Source organism: Panthera leo, chromosome D4 (genome assembly GCF_018350215.1).
Source record: "Panthera leo isolate Ple1 chromosome D4, P.leo_Ple1_pat1.1, whole genome shotgun sequence".
NCBI lineage: Eukaryota > Metazoa > Chordata > Mammalia > Carnivora > Felidae > Panthera > Panthera leo.
This window is the reverse complement of record NC_056691.1, coordinates 82434648-82458255: the sequence shown is the minus strand read 5'-3', so window position 1 is coordinate 82458255 and position 23608 is coordinate 82434648. Positions and strand designations below refer to the sequence as shown.

General features: G+C 45.4%; 1 protein-coding gene across 5 annotated transcripts in view; it reads left to right on the top strand.

The window, feature by feature from the left end:
- DENND1A (DENN domain containing 1A) overlaps positions 1-23608 on the top strand; it is a 508975-nt gene that overhangs the window by 351299 nt on the left and 134068 nt on the right. For all 5 annotated transcript variants that reach the window (XM_042912620.1, XM_042912618.1, XM_042912619.1 and 2 more), the window contains one exon: positions 3482-3607. In XM_042912620.1, coding sequence (XP_042768554.1) covers positions 3482-3607 — 126 coding nt within the window. The remainder of the gene's footprint in view (positions 1-3481; positions 3608-23608) is intronic.

Sequence of the window (23608 nt, the reverse complement as noted above, 5' to 3'; positions counted from 1 at the left end):
CAGGACCACTTGGCTGGTTTCAGACCAGCTGGGGCAGGCGGGAAGGCACACACTCGTATTTGCTCAGTTACAATCAGCAACGACTTCTTTGTGTAAAATGATAATGAGGCCATTAGGAGAGGCTCACCTGAAGTGCAGCGTTGTGAATCCAAGGTAATTAAACACCTCCCGAATGAAAGGGAAAGGCCGGGGAAGGTTAAGTGAGGAATAATCTGCAGCACAGGTGGCCCAAGGCCTTTGAGGAGCTAGGAGAGTGACAGTGGCGTGCACCATTTCAAAGGATGGAAATGTCACCCTAGTCCCTGGGAGAGGCAGCATTTCTGTTACTGGGAGGGTGGGAAGTGGGCCATATATATATATATATATATATATATATATATATATATATATATATATATATATATTTTAACATTTTAATAAAGCATGTTTCTTTTTCACATTGCTGTTTCAAGTTGAAAGTCCGTGACAGAGTCTGCCTGGGTGCCAAGTGGCCTGCCTTGCTCTTCATGGGCTCTCACGACTGGCACGGGGCTTATGTGCCCCAGAACAGGAGAGGTCACCATCAATGGGATATTTACTCCCAGGTGTTGAGACATACTCAGAACTCCTTCTAGAGGAAAACTGTTTTCCTTGGCCTACTTCCAAGCAGAGAGAGGGTAACCAACCCCCTCTGTGAATATTCCCATCGCTTCTGACTTCCCAGAGAAGGACATCAGCCGTAGCCCGACCTTCGCTCAGTTTACTGCTCAAACACATAGCACGCCCCATTAGCAACAGCACGGGATTTTTTTTCCCTCGGCTCGGCAAGCCCTCCATGGTGACTTACTGTGTGCCAAGCACAGCACTCCATGACTTCGTGTGCCCTTCCAGCTCATCTTCACAGGCTCTGGCAACAGAGGATTTTTTATCCCTTCAGTTTCTTCAAAATCTCTGCTGTCTCCGTAGCGTTATTCGTAATGGCCAAAATGCGGAGACAACCCAGGTACCCATTCCTTAGATAAATACATGGGATAGATAAGATGTGGTATGTCCGTTTGGCGGAATATTATTCACCTGTGAAAGAGAATGAAGTATTGATAAGTGCTACAACGTGGAGTAACCTTGTTTATAATGAGCGTGATGCGAAGTGAAGGGAGCCAGTCACAAAAGACCGCATATTGTGTGATTCCATTGATGTGAAATGTCCAGAATCGGCAAATCCATAGAGAAAGAAGGGGGATTCCTGGGTACGTAGGACAGGGTGAAGGAGGGAGGTGGGGGGAGACTGGTCGGGAATGAGAAGTAACTGACGGTATTTGGGGATTAGGTAATAGTCATAGTTCTACAACCTTGTCATTATACTAAATAAAAACGGCTGAACTATATACTTCAAATGAGTGCATTTTATGGTATGTAAAATATATCTTCGTAAACCACTAAAAAATCCCTTATCAGAAGCTTGTTAATAAGAAATAATGTCCTAGGAGCATTTCTAAAGTCTATGTAATCTATCCCAGATCTGGGATCCTTAATATTTTTAGGTTCACAGGCACCTTTAGGGATCTGAGGAAAAGTGTGGAGCCTATGCCCAGAAAAATGAGCATCACTCATTCATATTAAAATTTGTAGATGATTCATGGGCCGCCTGCATCTAATTTTTCTATTTTATTCTTGAATAATGTCAGGCCGTTACATAGTCCTACATCTAAGCCCATACACCTTCCTGAAATGTCACCTGTGTGCTTAAAAACCGTCATTAGGTTTACATTTCCCTCAAGAAGAAGGAAAAAACTCCTTAATGTACTCACAGCACCTCTGACCTCTGCCTCCCTCCCGCCCCCCGCCTCGTTTTATAAAAGCCATATTCTCCACCATTCTCTCCACGGAACCTACAGTCCTTTCTATTCGCTGAACTCCTTCTTACCATCGGGTTTTTTTCCCCTGTGTTTGGTACTGTTCCTTCCCCTCTTTGCCAAGTTATACTTCCCCCTCCAGATTTCTTTTTTTTTTTTAGAATTTTTAAAAAATGCTTATTTATTTTTGAGAGAGAGGGAGACCCAGAATCCGAAGCAGTCTCCAGCCTCTGAGCTGTCAGCACAGAGCCTGATGCGGGGCTGGAACCCATGAACTGTGAGATCATAACCTGAACCAAAGTCGGATGCTCAACCGACTGAGCCACCCAGGCGCCCCCACCCTCTAGATTTCTGTTCAAGCCTGATTCCCTCTAGGAAGCCTTCTTTGACCTCCTTAGTGAGCTCTGTCATACACACATCACAGTAGCAAGGTCACACGGATTGGTATTTTCCTTACTGGAATGTCAGCTTCATGAGGGCAGGGCCCATGTCTGGTCCTGCTCACCATTGACTCAAGGCTACCACATTGCCATGTTCCCGGGGTACTTTTCATATGGAACACAGTGTGAATGGTGTGCCCGGAAGTTGTGCAGTGTGGCATCCCGAGGGGGGACGGAAAGCATGTTCAAAACAGACCAGGAAGCTTGATGTTGTCTCTGTTACTGGGGGCAACAGCCACCATGTTACACAGTCTTTCCTGCATTGAGGATTCACAGGGAAAAATCTCTTTTAGTTCCCACTTCCAGGAAAACGTGTTTTCATTTGTTCGGCTGGTTTGTTTGTAATACGTGGATACAAAGAATCTCACAACTCGTGTTTCTCTTTTTGCTTTGACCACGAGGAGGCCCTTAAGTCAAATTTGCAATGTAGTTCTAGCCACCATGTAAGACCTTATAGCTTACATTTATATACTAAGTATTTCTGGTGGCTTTTCCCAGTTCCATGGCTTTCTTGTCTATTTTTTAAAATCTCTTGAGGAAATATCTACAAGCTGCTACTGTTTCTTCAGAGCATGAAGTATATAATAATTTATATTATACATATATTTATATACATTTGATAAACAATTTTTAATATACTTATTTAATGTATAGAGTATGAGATGTGAGATATATATTGTATGTTCTAAATAAGCCATTTATTTCTAATATATAAGTAAGTAATAATATGTAAGTAATTTGAAGAGGAAGAGTAATTTGGCACCAAGATAATGTGTGTGGTTTGGGCTCAGATTATAAGACTTTCAATTCATATTCCAATTAACCACTTCTTGGGTTTGTTCCTAGACCTGTATTCTAACCTCTCTGAGACTCTTTCCCCCTTGTGAGACAGGAACACTAATCCCTTCCTTGCAAGATTGTTGACAGAATTAAATTAGAAAATTGATGTGAAAGCACTTACCTGGTACATTGAAACTACTTAGAAAGTGGTTTTGTTTTTGTTCTTATCTGATACCCTCTAATAGGAACGACCTTCTATTCCAGTTGGAAAACCTACCCTAATACTGAATGCAATTTTGTCCTCCCAGCAGCGGCGATATTAAAGCCATCCCCCGCCCGGGGAATTGCTGGAGCTCCGTGCGTGTTGGGCTTAGCTGGCCATGCTCCCACCCTGCCCTCAACCTGTGTCTCCTCTCTCTCTCTCACCAGATCTCTTCACTGAAGAACCGGCTGAAGAAGGTCTCCACAACTACGGGGGATGGTGTGGCCAGGGCCTTCCTCAAAGCCCAGGCCGCTTTCTTTGGCAGCTACCGAAACGCTCTGAAAATTGAGCCGGTGAGTAGCTTCTTGGCATTTACAAATCCATGTTTGGTCAGGGCTGAGAAATGTACCGCAGGGGTCACAAGAAGCCAGCTCTTCATCTGGTTGTTGAATTCACCTAGAAGAGTGAGTGTGTGTGTGTGTGTGTGTGTGTGTGTGTGTGTGTGTGTGAGTGGTGAGGCCAGGAGGGCGCCCTCTCCTCGCCCTACCTCTTGGCATAAAGAGGTCGTACTGCCCCTGTGACTGTTAAGATCCCTCCCCTCCCGGGTAGCCCCAGCTGCATGTAAATACGGTGCCCAGACCTCACACTCACCTGCTCTCACTGCGGATCCTCTCCACTTAACAAATGGGGAAACTGAGGCTCAGAGAAGCAACACGACTTGCTAACCAGTGGAGGAGCCGGATAGTCCCAAAGCCTGTGCTTTCCCTCTCTGTCCCAGTGCCCTTTTCCTTTAAAGGGGCCTCTACTCCACCCTTGAGAAAGCAAGGTGTCCTGGGGATTCACTTCTTAGGTGCGGCCAGGGTGGAGTGTACAGAGGACTGGGAAACAGTGTTACCCGCCTCCATGGCCCTTCAGCCTTCCTGAGCCTCAGTTGCCTCATCCATGTCCCCCGCCTGCCCTGTGAGGTGAGAAGTTATTGTGGAGATCTCAAGACATCGGGTCAAACCAAAGAAAGTACCGACTGTCCCAGCTTCAGTGGGAAGCTTTCATCTGATACCCCCCTACCCGGCCCACTCCTGGCCAAGGAGAACGGAGAAGTTGGCTTGGGGACCTGGGTCACTCTGTATAGGAGAGAACGTGGAGGGCAACCTTGCCGACAGCCCTTTTCTGTCAGGAGCACAGAGTTCCCTTCATCCTGAGCCGGCGGGTGATGGCAGCCGACCCCCGGTCGGAGTGGGGATGAGGGACCAGCTTAGGCTGCGCTGTCGGCCAGGCCTGTTTGTTTCTGTCTTTTGTTTTAACTTGTAGCATTTTATTGTCTTAAGTGACAGCAGGTGAGTATATGTCAGACAGTACATTTCGTGTGCAAACTCTGACAGTGACTCTCGGTTATGCTTCCCCATGAGCCACAGTTATATGTTAAGATTTTTTTTTTTTTACCACTTTGATTCGGTCATGTGTCTCAGCGAGACCCAGAATAGGAGCAAACACCTGCTTTCCCTTCACCCAGGACATACTGTCCGCAAAGTGGGGGTCAGGGAGCGGCGGCCTCGTGCCACCAGCCTCCTGTTCCTTGTCTCCCGTCTCGCACTGAGGCCTCACTTGCTGAGCTGCCTCAGCCTCAGGCAGTGTCATGGTCACGTAACATAAGGGATGCACTCTCTTCGAGCTTCCTGTGAGCGACTTCCCTGAGGTCCTCTAAAGCCCTTAGTTAAAGCACATTCTCTAGGTCTGCCTCCTGGTCTCCAAGCGAGGCAGCTCTCGTTCTGTGTCCTGACCTCGGGCCCAGCCAAACCAGTCAGGTTTAGGGCTGATTTGAGCGCCCGTATAATTCAAGAAAAATTTGGCTGTCTTCCCATCCCTAGAAGGAGAATGGGATAACTGGCCCGGTCCTTCCCCTGTGTTGCTGGGAACTGACAGACGTGCGGTGTCTCCACTTTTAAAACGATCTCGTTATCGTCGTGTATGTGTCGAGAATCCGAAGGCTGTTGAATCTTGGTAGGCATTGCTGGATATATGATCTGGGCACAAGTTGCTCCTCAGAAGAAGTTTATGGTTGTACTTTGCACTTGGCTCTAAAAGGCATTGGGTTTAAGGACGGAAGCCCTGGAGTTCAAAGCCTGGTTGTGTACTTCCAAGCGGTACGACCTTGAACAAGCCACTTAATCTCTTTAAACTTCAGTGTCTTCACCTGTGAAATGAGGATTAGAATACCTATCATTCTGCATCCCCAGATGGTTATAAGGATCAAATAAGCCATAAAACGTTTCATAGGGAAGGTGAAACTTGACCTGGGTCTGATGGTTTAGGTTTGGAAAAAGAAAAAGCCTCCGTTGGTGTGGTGGCTGTGGAGTTAACTGAGCGAGCAAAGGCTTGGAGGCAGTACCCCCTCACGGCCACTTTGGGGCCGTGAGTTTGGGTAAGGAGAGGGGGCTGCAGGAGAGAGGTTGGAGCCAAATTTGACAGAGCCTGGGATGCTAGACTAGAAGTGTAAACTTCACCCCCTAGGGAATGTTAGTTTTTCAGCAGAGATAATGTTTGAACAGTAAATACAGGAAGCAGGACCAGGAGACCGTCAGGGGGACTCAGAAGAGAGCCCTCTGGTGGTGACACCGGGAAGAGGTACCATGAAGAAGAAATGTCTAGATGGGTCTACAAAGGTAAAAAATAAAGGGCAAAGATAAAAAATTATGGGGCAAGAAATGTCAAAATGCTTCCCAAGACTTCTGGGAGAAGATGATGATGCCCATAAGTAGAAAAAGAAAAAACTTAATGCAAAGGTGTTCCCAGTAGCTGTATTCATCATGGTAAAATCATAAACAGACTAAGTGTTCCGAATAGGCAACTGGTTAAATAAATTAAAAAACATCCATCTGCTAGAATATTACATAGTCGTTAAAAGTAGCATTTTGAGGATAGGATAATGAGTTTGGTTGTAAACATGGTACCTTTCGTGGAGTCTCAGCTGCCATTCGATCGTAAAATGCACCCTTACTTTAGGTCCCATTACGAAACAGGAAAGGGTGCTGCCGATGACAATTGGATGCCATCAGTTGTAAGACACATCCAGATTCCAGAGATGTGTGTGTTTGTGTGAAGAAATCTGCGTCCTAGAATCAGTGAGATATGGCAGATTTGTCGTGCTTTCTGTCCCATTCATCTGCTCCCAAAGACGTTTTTTCTGGAAGGCCGGGAGGGAAGCCAGAGGGCCTAAAATTTTCTGGCCAAGAATCATCACCATGTTACCTGGATGGTTTTTGAACCATAGTTTTAATTCTAGGCAGTTCTTCTCATCCGAAAGATGGGATAACAACACTTTCCATGCAAGATTGTTTGGGGGATTAATTAAAATATTGACTGCAAGGCACATGTGAGCCCAAGAAGGGATGACGGACAGGGAGCACCGGCCACATGGGGGTGGCGTGGGGAATGGTGCCTTGGGTGGCAGTCAGCACAGTGCTGAGAGGGAGGTTAGGATGACCTCCCCGGGGCCACTTGTCTTTTAGTTGTTTCTCTCGTTATAAAAATAGCACCTGTTCTTGGTTCAAAAAAAAAAAAAAAAGTTTAAAGTAACAGAGAACTAGAAATGAGAAAACACCCATGATCCCATCATCTGGAATTAAGACATGTTAGCATGTTTCTACCTAGGCCTTAGGGTTTGGGGGTCCTTTTTGTTTCATTCTGATTGTTTTTTTGGTTTTTCACTTTCAGACAGTTGAGATATTCCTGGCAAAGCTGTCCAGTTCCCAGTTAATTTGGTTATGCCTTTAGTATATTGCAAGCATTTTTTCACATTATATAAAAACTCTTCTTGAACATCATTTGTAATGGTGGCACATATCTCATCAGATGACCCCAGTGGTTCTCAACCCTGGTGTGGATCAGAATCACCTGTGGGGCTCTTTAAAAAGGCAAGGGTCTGAGGTTTGTGTCAAGTTCCCACAGGCTGCCATCCGTTCTGAGGCCCACCACCTTATCCTAACGCTGGTTCTTTTGATCGTCGGTAACCTTTCACCATTTTAAATCACACTGTGATGAACATCTTTATATAAATCTTCGTGCACGGGCTGAATCATTTCCTCAGGCAGAATCCCTGATGTGGATTCACTCGGTCAAAGGATCGGGGTACACTGAGGCCTTTGAGACATAAGGGGAGGGGAGAAAGCTGGTGGCCAGAAGCAGGCGGTAGCCTGGAGGGGAGAGCCTCTGAGGCAGACTGCAGCACAGGGCCCAAGGAGCAGCCTTGTGTGCGGAGAACATTCCATGGCTGATGGCAGAGGAGAGCCCGCGGGACGGAGGGCACAGCCAGCCGCTGGGAGCTCCTGTGGCTTGTCTGCTATGGCCATTTTGTCGCATGCCCACGGTGACCACCACGCTGCTACGGTGTGGCGGCCTCCCACCCTGGGCCAACCCGCGTAGTCGCGGGACTTGGGTCACCGCAAAGTCACAGCGTTTGGGTTTTTTAAAACACGAGACATGACAGACTAGACTTGTGCTCCTTTCTACTCTGCTTGGCGGCCAGCTCCTGCTGTGCCCCTTGGTGCCCCCCTGGCTTTGGGAGGAGGGCGAGCCCCAGGCTGAGGGGCCCAGAGCTCACTGGAGACTTTTAACTCTTTGGCCTTTTTTTTTTTTTTTTTGTCTCTCCTACTGGAAAAATTTCAAAATGCAGCTGATTGGGGAATCTTGAGCTTCATTTTCTTTCCCCTGCCCGGAAGGGAAGAGGGAGGCAGCCCCCTGCTGAGGCCGGCCACATGCCAGAGCTAGGCTGCTCCCGTCCATGCCTTCTGCCGTGTGCTTGTGCCCGGCCAGGAGGGCCTGCGTTGGCTCCCTGGCGGTGTCTCTTCAGGGCCCCCGTGAAGTCTTTCTCCCAAGGGTCAGAGACTGAGACACCAAAGGTGTCCAGTTAGAGCCAAGTCTACCTGCTCAGCGGCCTCCCACGAGGCTGGAGCCTGGTTCATCTCCAAGTTGGTCCACATCTGTGATGTCAACAGTTCCCTACAAATGCCCCCTTACTATCTGTTTTACAGGGCCGGGGGGGGGGGGGGGGGTGCGGGAACAAAGGCCGAGCTGGCCGGTGACTTCCTGGTGAGCAGTAGAGCCAGGAGGCAGCCTCAGGTCGGCCTGACTCCAAAACTCAGGTTCCTTCCACCACACCCTCTTGCCTGTCTTTGTTCTGGTTTCCTCATGCTCCGTGTTAACGACTCTGTCTCTGCATTTCCAGCGCTGGGCCCGGGGCATGACACAGTGCAGGCATCAATGAGTATGTTCTGGAATAGCAGGTGGCAGGACGGTTGAAAGAAAGTAAGGAACAGAGAAGTGTATGAGGCCAGGATTGTGCTCAGGGTGTTCAACACAAACCCGCCGCATCCTGCCTTGTCTCTGAGGCTTTGGAGGTTGGTGCTACCTGGCAGAGGGGAGGGTGTCTGCAGATCACGGGACCCATTTTTCAGTCACCCAGAGGATATGAGGCGCAAGGCCCAAGATATTTAACAGTATCGGCCACGCCAACTTGCTCTCTTCCACTTAAAGGACAGAACCACAAGCAGCGAGGCAGCCCCGTTCGGAAAAACCCCCTTTATCCATGTCAAGCGGCGGCCCAGGCTCCAGCTCATTTATTTAGGCCTTTCTTGCTCTCTGACACGCCTCCCTAGCAGTTGCCAGGCAACTCTGGGAGGAGCAGTGTGTGTTAGGGATTAACTAGTTAGGGCTGGGGTCCTTTTTGGCAAGAAGGGGATGAAAGACAAATGATTTTAATTGCTGGCCCAAGGATCCTTTCTGTGCCTGGTGGAAGATTGCAACTTTTCGAGGATAGGTGATAGCAGTGTGGTTCTTGAATTTGCCTCGAACGAATGAATTTTTAAGACTCTTACTTTTGCCACACTCCTTTGTTTAAAATTATATCATCGCGAAATCTGAACGAGACTAACCCTACCACCCTCCCTGTGGAAGACGAACCACAGTGGCCTCAGTTTTAAAGAACTTTCCAAAAGAGAATTGGGTGCTTCCATTTCATCCCTTTTCCTGTTCAGAGTTTCTCGCAGCTCACAAGTGGAGTCATCTTAAGGCTGTGCATTTGAAAGTAGCCGTTTCCACCTCCGGCCCGCTGCGCGTCTTGGTAAATGTTAGAGAGCAAAACTGACGCCTCCTGTTCTGGGCCGGTCATCTGCCGAAAGGCCGGTATAGATGGAGCGCCATGAGAGTTGTTGACTCGGCAAGCCGGTGCGGCTGTCTGGGCCAGCCTGCCAGCCAGACCCCCCGCACCCCCTCCCCATGAATGGAGCACAGCCCCTGCCCTCAGGGAGCCGGCGCTGGGGTGGAGGCAGTGAACCGAGCGAGCATCACTGTTGTATGTTCTGCAGGAGGCCATGCGGGCAGCATCCTGCTCGCTTCGTCTAGCCCAAGAGGCCCAGCTTCCAGATCAGCTGTGGGTATGCTGGCATCATCCACCTTACAGCCCCTGATTTTGCACGTGATTCTGCTGAGTCATATTTATCCACCTAAAAAACCCCTTAAAGACGGAGAAGTTAAGATGAAAGCAGATTGATAGCCTGGCTTTCAAGCATGAGCGGGTGAGGCTGTGTCGGAACGGGTCGGAAAAACACCACGTACGTCTGTGTCCTGGTTGAGTGACACCATTGATCTCATGGTTTCAAAAAAGCGCAACTGTGTGTGTGTGTTTATTTTCAGCGTGCCAGAAAATAGAAGAATGTTTAGACACCAGAAAAATTAAAACATCACGACCGTCCCACTGAACTAGCCCAACTACCTCAACCACCTTTCGTAATATTCTCTTAAATTATTTTTTCATTTTGCAAAGCGTCTACATAGCTGCTGTCAAATCTAAGTGAGAAGTTTGTTTCCCTTCTGTTTAACATCACCTCCCACGCATTTCTGGATAGCTGCAGAGCATTCCTTCAGGCATAGCTACCATATTTTCTGGAACTACTCACATCGGACCTCTAGGTCGTTTCCAGTCTTGTAGCGCTATAGTTAATACTGCGCCGAACATCTTTGTGAATAAAGCTCTGAAACACCATTTCGAGGGCTCCCGAGTAGAAGAAATACAAGTGAGATGCAGGGACCTGACGGGGTGCCAGCGCGTCACCAGGTGGGAAGGAGCAGATTTACACTGACCCCGTCTAACAGCTCGGGGGGGTGGGGGGGGAAGCATGAAGAGCGCTTTGTGGTGTGAGCGGCCTGCTCTCCAAATAGGCGAGCAGAGGGCACCCAGAACATATATAAGGGTGTTACTAAGTTATGCCTCCATCTTGTGCTAAAAAACGGTTTGAGGACCCTTCAAAACAATGTGTACTGCAAGACAAGAGTCAGGATGTGAGGGAAGCAGGGGTGGTGGGGGGAGGAGAAAGCCCGGAAGAGGCCGGTGTGTGCGCCTCTGTGCTGTCAGATTCTCCACACAGCTTGGGAGTATAGGGCTGGACGTGGAACCCACGTCTGTCTTCCAAGCCCACGCTTTTCTCTTTTCTTCCTTTTTTTTTTTTTTGGTGGTAAAACATAACATAAATTTTTTAACTTTAACCATCGCTAATGCCGTTTGGTGGCAGTAGGGACAGTCCCGATACTGTACAACCACCATCACTATGTGTTTTCAACATTTTTCATGACCCCAAACAAGAACTCTGAGCCCCGGAAGCAATAGCTCCCCATTCCCCCAAACCACCAGCCCTCGCTAACCTCTCATCTACTTTTTATGAATTTCCCTATTCTAGATACATCATGTAAGTGAAATTAGATCATATTTGTCCTCCTGTGTATGGCTTATTTCACTCAGCGTAACATTTTCAGGGTTCATCCACGTTGTAATGTGTGTCAGCCCTGCATCCCTTTTTAAGGCTAAGTGATATCCCACCGTATATATGTACATACCCCATTTTGCTTATCCATCCTTCTGCTGATGGACACTTGGGTGGCTACCACCTTTTGGCTGTGGTGAATACTGCTGTGAACATTCCTGTGCATCTATCTGCGGGCGCCCCTGTTTTCAGTTCTTCTGGGTATATACCTAGGAGTGGAATTGTTGGGTCATACGGTAATTTTATTTTTGAGGAGCCACCAAATTGTTTTCCACACAGAGCCCATGCTGTCTTTAAGCAGACAGTGGTGTGTTTGTGAAGCATGGATATGTACCCATGAATATTCTGTAGGAAAAGTTGGTGAAAGATTTTATTTTTCCAGTTTATTTTAGGCAAGCAGATAGGGAATTGAAGCCAAAACCTACAGTCCTGAGCTACACAGATGCATCGACGAGAGGAACCTTGAGTGGACTAGAGAAGGGGCTAGTGACTTACTGGTCACCGTTTTTTCTCCGTGTAGTGTTCATCCCAGGTCAAGATCACAACCCTGGGAATGAAGCAGGGAGAGGAGAGGTGTGACCACCTCCGGGACCCCAGGGACCACCACTGTAGCTCCGTGGGTCTGAGCAGCCGAGGAGGCAGAGTGGGATGGACAGAAGATGTCTTGAGCCACCTGGGTTTTTGTCCTGGCTCTGTCATCTGCCAGAAGATGACCTTGGAAACCACTTAACTTCTCTGAGCCTCAGTTTTCTCATCTGTAAAATGCAAATAATGCCTACCTTACAGGGCTGCTGAGAAAAACAGCAGTAATGTATGTCAAGCACAGCACAGTGTTTCTGCTGACAGTAGATATTAACTAAATGATAGTGACGACCATTCCTGGGTCAAGGGAGTAAAGGAGGAAGAGGAGAATGCCATCTTCTGGAACAGTGGGGTCCATTCTTGCTTAAGTGTCAGATTACCTGAAACCAGTCACAACACAGTGAGATTCCGGCCCATTTATTCCTGTCTTTTGAAGTAACTGAAAGTTTGGCTTTTATCTCAAATGCTTCATAAAGGATGTGTAAGAAGACACATAATATCAAATAAATACTGAAGGAAATAATTATTAATGGTATTGCTCACCAGCACTTACAGGCAAATACGGGGGTGGTAGGTACCAAGGGTTTAAAATTAAGAAATACATTAGAGTCGATTTTCTTTAAATGCACAAGAGAAAATATGGTTAATATTTTTTTCTGTTTCATTCAAACGTGTCTTGCCGCTTGGGAGAAGATGACCATCATTCGATATTGGCCCCAATCTCCATGATCCACCTCCCGGGGCGGGGACCCCTATGTTGCTGGCATCTTGAAGCCACACCACAAACGCTCACTGGCCTGAGAGCCATTGCTCTAGACTGCCCAAGGACAACGTAGGTCCTTACGTTAAAGAAGATGAGAACTGGAAGGAAATCCTCTTAAACACGATGACCGAGCTTATCTGAAAGAGTTCGAAAAGCATCACTGAATATGACCAAAATGAAATTCCTGTATGTCCTAAAATACTTGAAAAAATAAACCCCAGCGAGTGTATCTTGACCATCCAGGAGGAGTTCTGTGCTTCCACTTGATCTCCTATCATAATCCTGGCTCCTTTCTTACTTTGTTCCTATAGGACGGGACCACATTTTGTACTCCTTGGGGTCCCTCACATAGTCTGGTATTTAGCAGGTGCTCATTAAATATTTGTTGAATGTGTAGATGGACAAATGAATGAATGGTACCTGTTTTCCCATGCTGTGCATCGGGAAGACTAGTGGTCATATTCCAGTGTTACATAATAGAGATGCTTAGTTTAAAAAGCAAAACAAAACACAGCTCCATTAGAGTGTGAGAAGAAGAATGTGACACAAACACCATATTGTGAATGTATAAATGTAAAACAAAGGCACAACCCAGCAGCTACCTGGTAGCTAACCACAGGCAGTTAGGGTCTGCAGAAGATCCCCCTGCACGAAATCGCCATGTGCAGTAAATGCTCAGTTCTAGTTAGGAGCATTCGAGAGGTTGAGTGTGTTAATGGAATAAACTCAGTTTTCAATACTGTATCTTTGCGGAAGCAGCAGCAAAGAGAAGTGGTTGCTATTATTGGAGTTTTAAGTCAAATGATCTCACTTTAGGGTCTTTTACTTTTTTATGGAGACTCTGAAAAGGAAACCTTTCTGATCCATTTCCAAGCAGTGATAACATTTGACAATTTAGAGCCTGCAACAGTGAGCTGTGGCTCCATGAACTAGGCAGACTGAGCTTAAGAACAGGATTCTGTCTTATTCTTTCTTCTATACCCCTGGCACATAGTAGTGGCTCAGTAACCTAAGACAGAGTGATGGTGGATTTGTTCTCTGGAGGACATTATGGTGTTTGTGATGATTAGAAGATAACATTGTGGATTTATTTCCCTCTCCCCACCTCCCAGACATGCATCCATGCTAACTTTCTGTGGGATGTGGGTATTCTCAGAAATACCCGGCTGTATCACAGTCTTGTATTGCCCTTTCACAAAGAAATAGAAACCTCTGGAAGGCAGTAGAGTGTCATGATTACTCATATATCCCTGGCACAGAGCCTGATACACAGAAGGGGCTTAATAATTATCTGTGGAGGGAGTGACATTATAATAGTCCTTACCTATAATGTCCTTAGTTGTTTGGGAGCTGAAACAGCTTTGTTAAGTAAATCATTAAGACCTGAAGTCTTAAAAGAAAACAGTATAAAACATTTGTTATATGCTAGACTGTCCGTTATTTGATTTTTACAGCCCCCATATGGAGAGAGTGTCCCCATTTTACTGATGAGAAACCAAGGCTAAGAAAGGTCATGTCACTTTTTCAAGAAGTGGCAGAGCCAGGATTCGGACCGTCCATCTGTCTGATTCTAGCAACCGTGCTCTTTCCTCTGACCACTTGCCGCAACGGTGATTACCATATGGTCCATGTTACGTACGGTTTGAGGGCATTTCAGAAGCAAACTGAGCTGGTTCCCTCTTAGGAGTCAATGTCTCCAATCTGTGCAAATGTTTCTTGAAAAATACAGGTTAAACTAACACCATTTATAAATTCTTTTGCAAAGGGGAAATGTCAAAATTTTAGACATCTTTTAAAAAAACATTCCTTTAATATATAATTTTAATTGCCTAATATTTTGTTGTTTAAATATTTGATACTTGTGGTGATAATTGGATGAAAAAGTAAAACATTTGAAAGGGCAGCCCGCCCTCCTCTTTTCCTGGGCTGACACCTAGTGGTGAGTTTTGTCATGGCAGTGTTAATCCGGGTGCTGAACTTTCTTGAGAGTCCGTTGATTTTAGGATTTTTAAAAAATCAGTTATTTACATCATAAAAGTAGCTGCATTCATATAAAGTTAACTTATGAGGGAGCATCATAACAATGGAACTTTGATTTAATGTGAGATTTAATTATAATCCAGCCTTGCTAGCTGAAAATGATACAAGTATTGAAAATCTTGGTGTACTTGGGGTGCCTAGCTAGCTCAGTTGGTAGAACATTGCAACCCTTAATCTCAGGTTTGTGAGTTTGAGCCCCACACTGGGCATAGAGATAAATTAAGTAAATAAAAAAAGAAATATAAATTCTTGGGACAAACAACGCTTCCCTGCCCGCCCCCCCAGACTTGGCCAGTAACCACCCTGCCCTGGGCACTGGCTCGCACACACACTGCCTAAGACTCGATCGCTGTGCTTAAAGACAGTGCCGGGCAGAGAGAGAGTTGCATTGAGGCGTGGTAACGGCGACGGTAGAATGTCGTATGAGGTGGTAGGCATCCGAATGCAAGGCGAATCGCTCCGCCTAGGTGCGAAGGGGAAGTTTCCGAGGAACAGACGCACGTATGTGGCACTACGAGAGGAGGAGCAGTTAGTTCCCCAGGAGCAGGGCAGCGAGTAGCTCACGCAAAAGCGAGGAGCTTTGGAACTCCACGGCATGGTTGAGTGCCGAGGACCGTCGCCTGACTGGAGCGTGGACAGGAGAGTTAACCCAGGGTAAAGTGGAGAAGGGGTCAGGTCCAGTCCATGAAAGACCTAGATGGTCACAAAAGAGTCTTTGCACCAATACCATAGACCAGCATTTCTAGAACAATGTTCCTGGAAATATTAGATCCACAAGATATTATGTTTTCTGATCACGTAAAATTTGGGATTGTCACACAACGCATACTGTAACTCTTTTTTTTTTCTTTAAGATATTTGCTACGCACGTTACTGAAGCCTTGCTGTAAAGAAATCTGGTTAACTTTGTTTAACCTAGCATTTTTCCAAAACCCTTTCCCCGACCAAAATACCTATTAGCATTCCATGCATCTACTGTCCTCACCACAGTTTGGGAAACACTTCTGTAGCTAGTGATTGGTGATGAATTTTTCTCACTCTGAGTTCATGGAATTAGGATGCCAACTGTGGTCACTTTACCCGTCTCTTTGCTGTGAACCTCAGAGAAAAGCGTGCTCCTTTTCCCAAGCATTTTTTGTCTGGCCAGACAGAGGTTTGTGGCCAACATGTGGCCTTGAGACATAGAGCCCAGCGATCACTAGACTCTCTCAGTTCAGGATCACAGGCTGCCACCTGGTCCCCTCAGTCCAGCACCTCGATCAGGGTGTGAGTCAGGATCTATCCAGGACGACAAAAACCCCTTCAGATGTTTACAAGAGGGAAAATAATTCAAAGGAATGGTCATCCAGCTGATAGAGGAGATGAGACTCAGGGCAGGGAGGTAATCCAGAGATCAGCAACAACGGAGGTGGTGTACCTGAGTTCCAGCGTCAGGGTCAGGGTCACCAGACTAAAGCTGGACCCTCTGGGTGTGTGCACTGGGTGCCTGAGTCAGAGAGGAGGCGAACCACTGCTGGATGACCCACCCAGGCAGAGATAGAGAGGAGAAGAGCTCAGCTTCTCCCTCCTGTCCTCCTCCCCCTCCTCATCACTCCTCACAGGCCCTCGCATGGGCCCAACCGGGCAGGAAGCCAGCCGACCTGGGCGCCCGGGCATCAGCCTTCCTTCTTCTACACAGAATAGAACCGAAGAGCAGAGAGTTGGTCCGAGGTCAGACAGGGAGCAACCAGAACCCAGATAATCTATGTAGTAGCACGTTCCCCACCCCCACCCCTGGCAAATAATGTGCAACCTGGTAAAGTTAAAAACCCCTGATTTCTAGTTGGACTTGATGCCAACCTGGACCCTGCCTCTTCTCAGCTGTGCGACTCTGGGCCAATTATTCTGCCCCTCTGAACCTTAGTTCTTCAGTTGTGAAATAGGAAAAAGAATCTCCACTGAAACGATACCTTCACAGGCCCTCCTTGACATATTCGTGGCCGGTTCCTGTTTTATAATGAAATACGAACGAGGTATTTACAGCTTTTCGAGCTTAGCGTGAAACTAACGGGAGTGTTTCGCAAGTCATGTATGTCGGTTGACCACTCTGAACTTCAGTGAATTGGCTGAAGTTTTATTAGCAGCAGTCATTACCTAGTAGGTGTTTTATTTCTTATCTTAATGTATTCACATCCCAGGGACATTGGGGGGAAGCTTGAAAAATGTGCCCTGGAACATTCACATGCTGGAGAGGTTCTCTGCATGTATTATTGTTACCAGTTCAGTACCAGCTAAAGAAAATTGAGATTCCAGGAGAAAGACCACTGAAGAGATGTTGCACCTTGGGAATCACTTCCTTCTTGAACCACAGATTTTTTATTTTGTGAGCAGAAAAATGCTATCCTCATAAAACTATTTAAAAAATGTTTTTAAGTATTTATTTATTTTTGAGAGAGAGAGAGAACAAGCAGGGGAGAGGCAGAGAGAGAGAGGGAGACCCAGAATCTGAAGCAGGCTCCAGTCTCTGAGCTGTCAGTGCAGAGCCCGGTGCGGAGCTCGAACTCACGAACCGTGAGGTCATGACCTGAACCAATGTCGGACACAACCGACTGAGCCCCCCAGGCGCCCCTATAATTACTTTAAGAATTAAAGGAGATGGCACGTGTAAAGTACTTGTTCTCTGCCCTCCGCAGAAAACTGTGGAGGCAGCTTCCACTTTATCCAGCGAATGTCCAATTCGCCAGCAGCCGCATTGCACGTTGGTGTGGCAGGATTTGGGGGAAGCCTTAATGGGAGATTATTTGTGTTTGGTTTGCTGTCCCTGTTGGTGATGTGACCTGGCAGGCCTCCGCTCCCCCTCTTCTCGTCGGTCACAGCTCACTGGCATTATTCATAAGCCATTTGCTTAAGACTTTCTTTGCCCATATTCCCACTGTGATGCATTTTTAGTCTCCTCTTCTCCTCCTTTCAAAATGGTCTGTAGGTTTTGAGACTGTCCTGAGCAAGTCATTTGTCAGCTTAAAAGGTCATTATCCTTTGAAGGGGAACTTTTATCCTGAGTTCATTAGTTTTATCCTCGTTTGATGAGTGTTAAGCAAAAAAAAAAAAAAAAAAGTGTGGGGGGGAAGCCCATCTATTGAACACGTGCTTCTTGCCTTTTATTTTTATCTTCTTGGTTAAACGTGTACGGTATTATCCCCAAATTGATAGTTAAGGAACTTAAAGCAGAGAGACTTGAAATAATTTACATCAGCAACTTGGAACAAACATTACCGAGACCCTACTCTCCCAGACGCATTCTAGATGCTTGGAGATAGAGCAGTGAACAAAATAAAGTCCCAGCCCCTGAATCCCTTATATTCTAGGCAGACACAGGAAACAAAGATGAAAGTATGTAATGTGTCGGGTGGCGATAAGTGTGCATAAAAGGAAAGCCGTGGAAGGGGATAGAGAGCCCCGGATGAGGTAGATGCTATAATAAGAGAGAGAGCTGGATTGGGGGCCAGGTCTGCCTGCCTGTAGAACTCATGTTTTTGCCACTGGTCCCAGTCTGCTGCTGGTCCTCTTTGGTAATGGCTTCAGTGAAGCACCATAAACTCGGACATTTTGCTTCTCAGTCTGGACTTGACAATTCAGTGTTTCGGGGCGGTGACATTGCATTCCAAGGGTACAAAAGACATTTTTGCTGTACTCCCTGCTGTCAGCCGCATGTAGCCTTTTCCTTCATCTCTCTGGTTTCCCAAACACATTTCATCTTGGTGCAGAAAGCATCTTGCCGGCTTGGACTCAAGCCCTAGTGCTGAGCAGACCAGTCTGTCCTAGAGGAGGGTCCCTGTGACTGCTGGCTCAAAGGAACTCATTGCCTCTTTTCTCTCTACTTCCAAAAAGTGATGTCACAGGTAGTAGCTTATGTAGTCTTGATTTCTGTTTCCTGATCTTTAGTATTCAGTAAGGCAGTCGAATTCCATGAGTAGGTACTGGGCACCAAGAGATGGACCAAGTATGGAACGTGCCCACAGGATTCAGCTGGACCTGGGTTCCACTTTTCTATTTATGTAACTTTGAACAAGTTAATTAAGCCCTCTGTGCTTCAGTTTCCTCATCTGTAAAAGGGCAGAACAAATGTTATTTGCCCCAGAGGATTAGAAGATTCAGTGAAGTAATACAGCATGGTGCCTGGCATATGAAAGGAACTTCTTATTAGTTGGGCTTTTTAAAAAGGAAACTATATTTCAGAACAGTTTTATGTTCACAGAAAAATTAAGTGGAAGGTATCGAGGTTTCCCAAATCCCTCCTGTTCCCACGCATGCATAGCCTCCTCCATTAATAATACTCATTTTTATATAAAAATAACTCTTTAATTTATAGCTGAGTTCTCTCTACTTTCTATCCTATGAGGAAACAGTAGATAGGAAGTATCCTTTTTCATAGTGAAGACCGTATATGTGTTTTAATGAAAACGATGGTAAAAATTCTCATCATGATGACAGTTTATAAAGAAATGTTGATATTCAATCTTTACAATTCTTCCCACTGGATAGATATTATTATACACTTAAAAAAAAAAGTACTGTATTGTAAAATAGATCGAGAAAACTGCCCTAATCACGCAAACAGCTTAACCAATTTTTATAAGACTAACATTGCCTGAGATGAGAAATAAGGTTTTACTACCCATCACAGAAACCCCCTTCCCTGAAAGCCCTTTCCCCCTTGCCAAAAGTAACCACCATCCTAAATTTCCTATTTTTTAAAAATAGTTTTATTACCCAAATGTTTATTCCTAGATTCTGTAGTTTAGTATTGGCCATTTTAAAAAACAGTATGGTTTTTGATTCCCTTTTATATGTTCCTCCTCCACCCCTTTCATTTCATTACAATTTATCTGTTGAAGACCCCTGACCTACAGATTTCCAGGGTGGGTTTTGCCAGTTGTATAATCATGGTGCTGTTCACCATGTTCCTCTGTCTTTTGTATTTCTTGCTAATTGGCAACTGGATCCTGAGATTGGATACACTGTGGTTCACTCCCTTTGTCAAGACTGTGGGTGGTATTTAGCAAGATGATCAGAAGGATGTCAAAGTCTGGTTGTGTCTCTTGTAGTGTTTTTAGTAGCCAGTGATGCTTAAGCCTACCTCTGTTTATTCGTTGGGAGTTGCAAAATGATGATTGATGTTCTAAGTTTATCACTTAATTTTCATTTATTGGTTGGAATATTTTTATAAAGAGACATTTTCCCTCATTTACTATTTTGTTACCCAGTGGTACAGTTCATATGGCAAAGGTAAGATAAATACTTGGTTCTTTCCCTTTATGTGCCAGTTTTAATATAATGAATTAGTTCTCTAACACCCTCAAAATGGGCCAGTTCTTTTTTATATGTAGATTATGACCTGGTGGATTTAAACATTTGATGGTTTGGGGTCTCTTACAGTTGTTATTATTAATAAAATTCAGACTCAGGTTTGTGCCTGAGTACTTCTTTTTTTTTTTTTTTAAACGTGATCCTAGTAGTCTTTGATAGCTCCCTTGTTATCTGATATTACAAGACGTTCCAGGGCTTATCGTGGACATTTCCCACCCCCAAACGTGGAATCGTACATTTCTTCAGGTAGCCCTGGGTTTGTTTTAGTGGGAAAGAATATCTCAAGACTAAAACCTGGGTGCTAAGTATACTTGCTGCTCCTTGACTGGTCAGTTTCCAGGCCTCTTCAGTGGAAGAGTTAGGACACACATGCACGCACGCACGCATGCACATGCACACGTGTATATATATTGATGCTTCCAATCCAAATTCAAGACTATAGAACTTTTGCCTAACCTCTTCTCTGTTAGGTTTGTATTTCCTTTCTTCCATACTGAGAATTCTGGTTCTCAAAAGGACACAGTGGATAATAGAATTAGAATATCCCATAATTACTAATTTGTTTTCATACACAGCAGCCTCAGTAAACAATACTAACGCTAGCAGCAGCACGATTACAGAAAACCTTTTAATCCTTGTTTGCATATTCTGTCCCTATTCTTCCCAGCTTTTGGCTAGTTGTACTGTTTTTCCACTGCTGCAATGTTCAGCCTTTACTTGCCCTTCTCTCTCCCTCTCAGCCCTCCTGGTCTTAGTCTTCAGGTCATAGTAACCGGTTTGAATGGTGATGTCTCTTCAGTCATTTTTGGTTGTATCAGACGCTCACTCCCTGGTGGATTCCTCAGGAGAGGCTCATGAGAACAAGTACTCCCTCTTGTTATTAAAGATTGATCATTTTCCTGTGCCCTTTCCACATGAGTCAGTTTGGCTGGATATAAAATCCTTGGCTCATACTTTCTTACCTCAAGGATCTTAAATATGTTATTCCATTTTCTTCTGACAGAAAGTGTTGCTGTCAAAGTCTGATGATAATCCTAACATTCATTAAGTTACATGTTCTTGGGGGGCCTGGGTGGCTCAGTCGGTTAAGTATCCAACTTCAGCTCAGGTCATGATCTCACTGTTCATGAGCTGGAGCTGTGCGTCAGACTCTGAGTTGACAGCCTGGAGCCTGCTTCGGATTCTGTGTCTCCCTCTCTCTCTGCCCCTCCCCCATTCACACTCTGTTTCTCTCTCTCTCTCTCTCTCTCTCTCTCTCTCATAAACATTAAAAAAATTTTTTTTAAGTTACATGTTCTCTTTTACTAGGTGCCAGGGATTTTTTCTTTCTCTTTTAAAGTCTAGTAATTTTATTAAACTATCTTGGGTGGTCATTCTGGGTCTTACAGGGATATAATGTCTTACAATGTATGTGAAGCAGATAGTTTCAAGGTTTTTTTTTTCTTTTTTAATTTCAAGAAAATTGTTCTCAAGTGATAGGCTTTAGCTTCTGTTCTTTGCTTAATTTTTCTTCTTCGGGGTTTCAATTCTTATATTTGATCATACTTGTATCTTCAGTCTTTTTCACTTAAAAATTTTATCTCTTTATTTCTTTTTTTAACTTCTTATATTATTATTGAAATAGAATTTCTCTTTAATTTTTAACATTTTTCTCTTTTGTTAAAACATGATCTGGCCAGTTGATTTGCCCTTATATCCCCTCTAAGTTTGTTTCTAATCCTTTTCTGCATTCTGTCTTCTCATTTCTAAGTTTTTATGATTCAGATATATGTTGCTCTTTGATGCTTTGTGTATTTTCTTAATGTCTTTAGCACATGTGGACACCGCAGATTTCAGTTTGAATCTATTTTGTAGACATATGTTCAGGATATATTTTTGTGGACATTTCTTTCTTTTTTTCTTATAACTTTCTGTAGGATTTGACCTCAGTGCCTTTATATTAGTAATTTTTACGTGAACTTCGTTTTCCTGACTTGAGAATGAGATGGAGTTCAAGAATGCTTTCCTAACTTCATAGAGCTCCCTCTTCTGTCTTTTTTGGTAGCGTTCAAAAATTCTGCAGCTGCTTTCTGAACTTTTCTGGCTGTGTTCCCTTCTCCCACTTTGATGTAGCTCTTCTTTTCCCTTCCTCTCTCGTGTCTCCGTCCTGCTCCGTTTTGCTCACTCTTGATTCCACTCCCAGAAGCTTCTTTCCCCAGCGTCGATCCCTTTCTTGAAACGGGGTCCTGACACATTTTGTCCAGTATCCACAGGGGCTTCTAAGACTTGTTGGGGCGGACCCATCCAACCCTCAGTCCTTCTTCCTGTCGGCCCCTTGTGCTCACTGCTGTCACAGAGGTCAGAACCATCCCAGTTTCACCGACTTTTCTCAGACTGGCCCACCGAGCTTTCTGCAAGATCCTGTCAGCTGTTCTCGTGTCTGTCTGTCAGCGACGATGCTGGCACCGAGCAGGTCTGTAGATTCGCAGTGTTGATGGTTTGCACTCACCTGCCTGTATTCCGGGACCCACTGCTCATCTCGTTTTGTCGTCAGTGTTGCACCTTTGAGGTTTTGCTACCTAGTTGTACCTTAGTTTTAAAGGTGGGGATTTGAAGACACTAAAAAAAACAAAACAAACAAACAAAAAACCTGTGCTGCTGCCATTATCCAGAATTTCCTAATTTCCAGAATTCCCCTTTCTGATTTCCCATTTCTTCCTGAGAAGTCCGGGAGAGGTAACGTATCACCCACAAGTGTAGGACGTGCCCTTGTGGAACTTACGTTGCACTGGAGGAGGACTAGTAGTAAACATGAACAAAAGATGGAAGCGTATGATCTCAGACAGTGAAGAAAAGAAAACACCAGAACAGGTAGCGAGTGATCAGTGTGAGGGGTGTAGGGGAGGTGCTCTCCTTTTTGGTGCTTTTCTCCAAGGAGCGGGCATCTGCACTAAAACATGAATGATAGGAGGTAACGGGTATACAGGCGCCCGGGGTGAGAGTGCTCTGGGCAGAACAAACAACCAGGACAGAGACTGGAGGTAGGAGTAGGTTTGGCCCATTTGAGGCTCAGAGTGCAAGGCAGTGTGGCTGACGTGGAGCAAACACGGGCAGAGTCCCAGGAGACAAAGCCAGAGAGGCGGCCAGGGCCAGATCGTGAAGGAATCGCCGTCCTTTCGGGTTCGGGAAAGAGTTTGGATTCTGAGCCAGGTACAGTGGAAGCCAGCGGAAGAACTTTAGGCAGAAACGTAGCATGACCGGTTCAAGGTTCAAGAAGCTTGTTTTGGCCGCTGTGTGGAGAAAGTGCTGTGGGCGCTCCAGAGTAGAAGTCAGGGAATGATCAAGGAGTCCGACCATTGGGGAGAGACCCTGTGGCCAAGTGGAGATGGAGAGGAGTAGTCAGATTTGGGGTATAATTTGGTGACAGGACTTGCTAATGGGTTGGATGAGGGTAAGAGAAGAATCAGGGATTCTTCTAGGTTCTTGGTCTACTTCCAGTTTTTTGTCTTTTTTTTTTTTTAATTTGTTTTAACATTTATTTATTTTTTGAGAGACAGAGACAGAGTGTGAGCGGGGGAGGGCTAGAGAGAGAGGGAGTCACCGATTCCGAAGCAGGCTCCGGGCTCTGAGCTGGGGCTCAGACTCATAAACTGTGAGATCAACGCTGAGCCGGTCAGGTGCCCAACCAACTGAGCCACCCAGGCACCCTCAGTTTTTTGTGTTTTTGAATCTTATTTCTCTGAGAAGATCCAACAGAACTTTGCTCCTGAACAAATAAATAGATAATACTGTAAAGCAAGTGAAAAATAACAAGCCACAGACTGAAAGAAGAT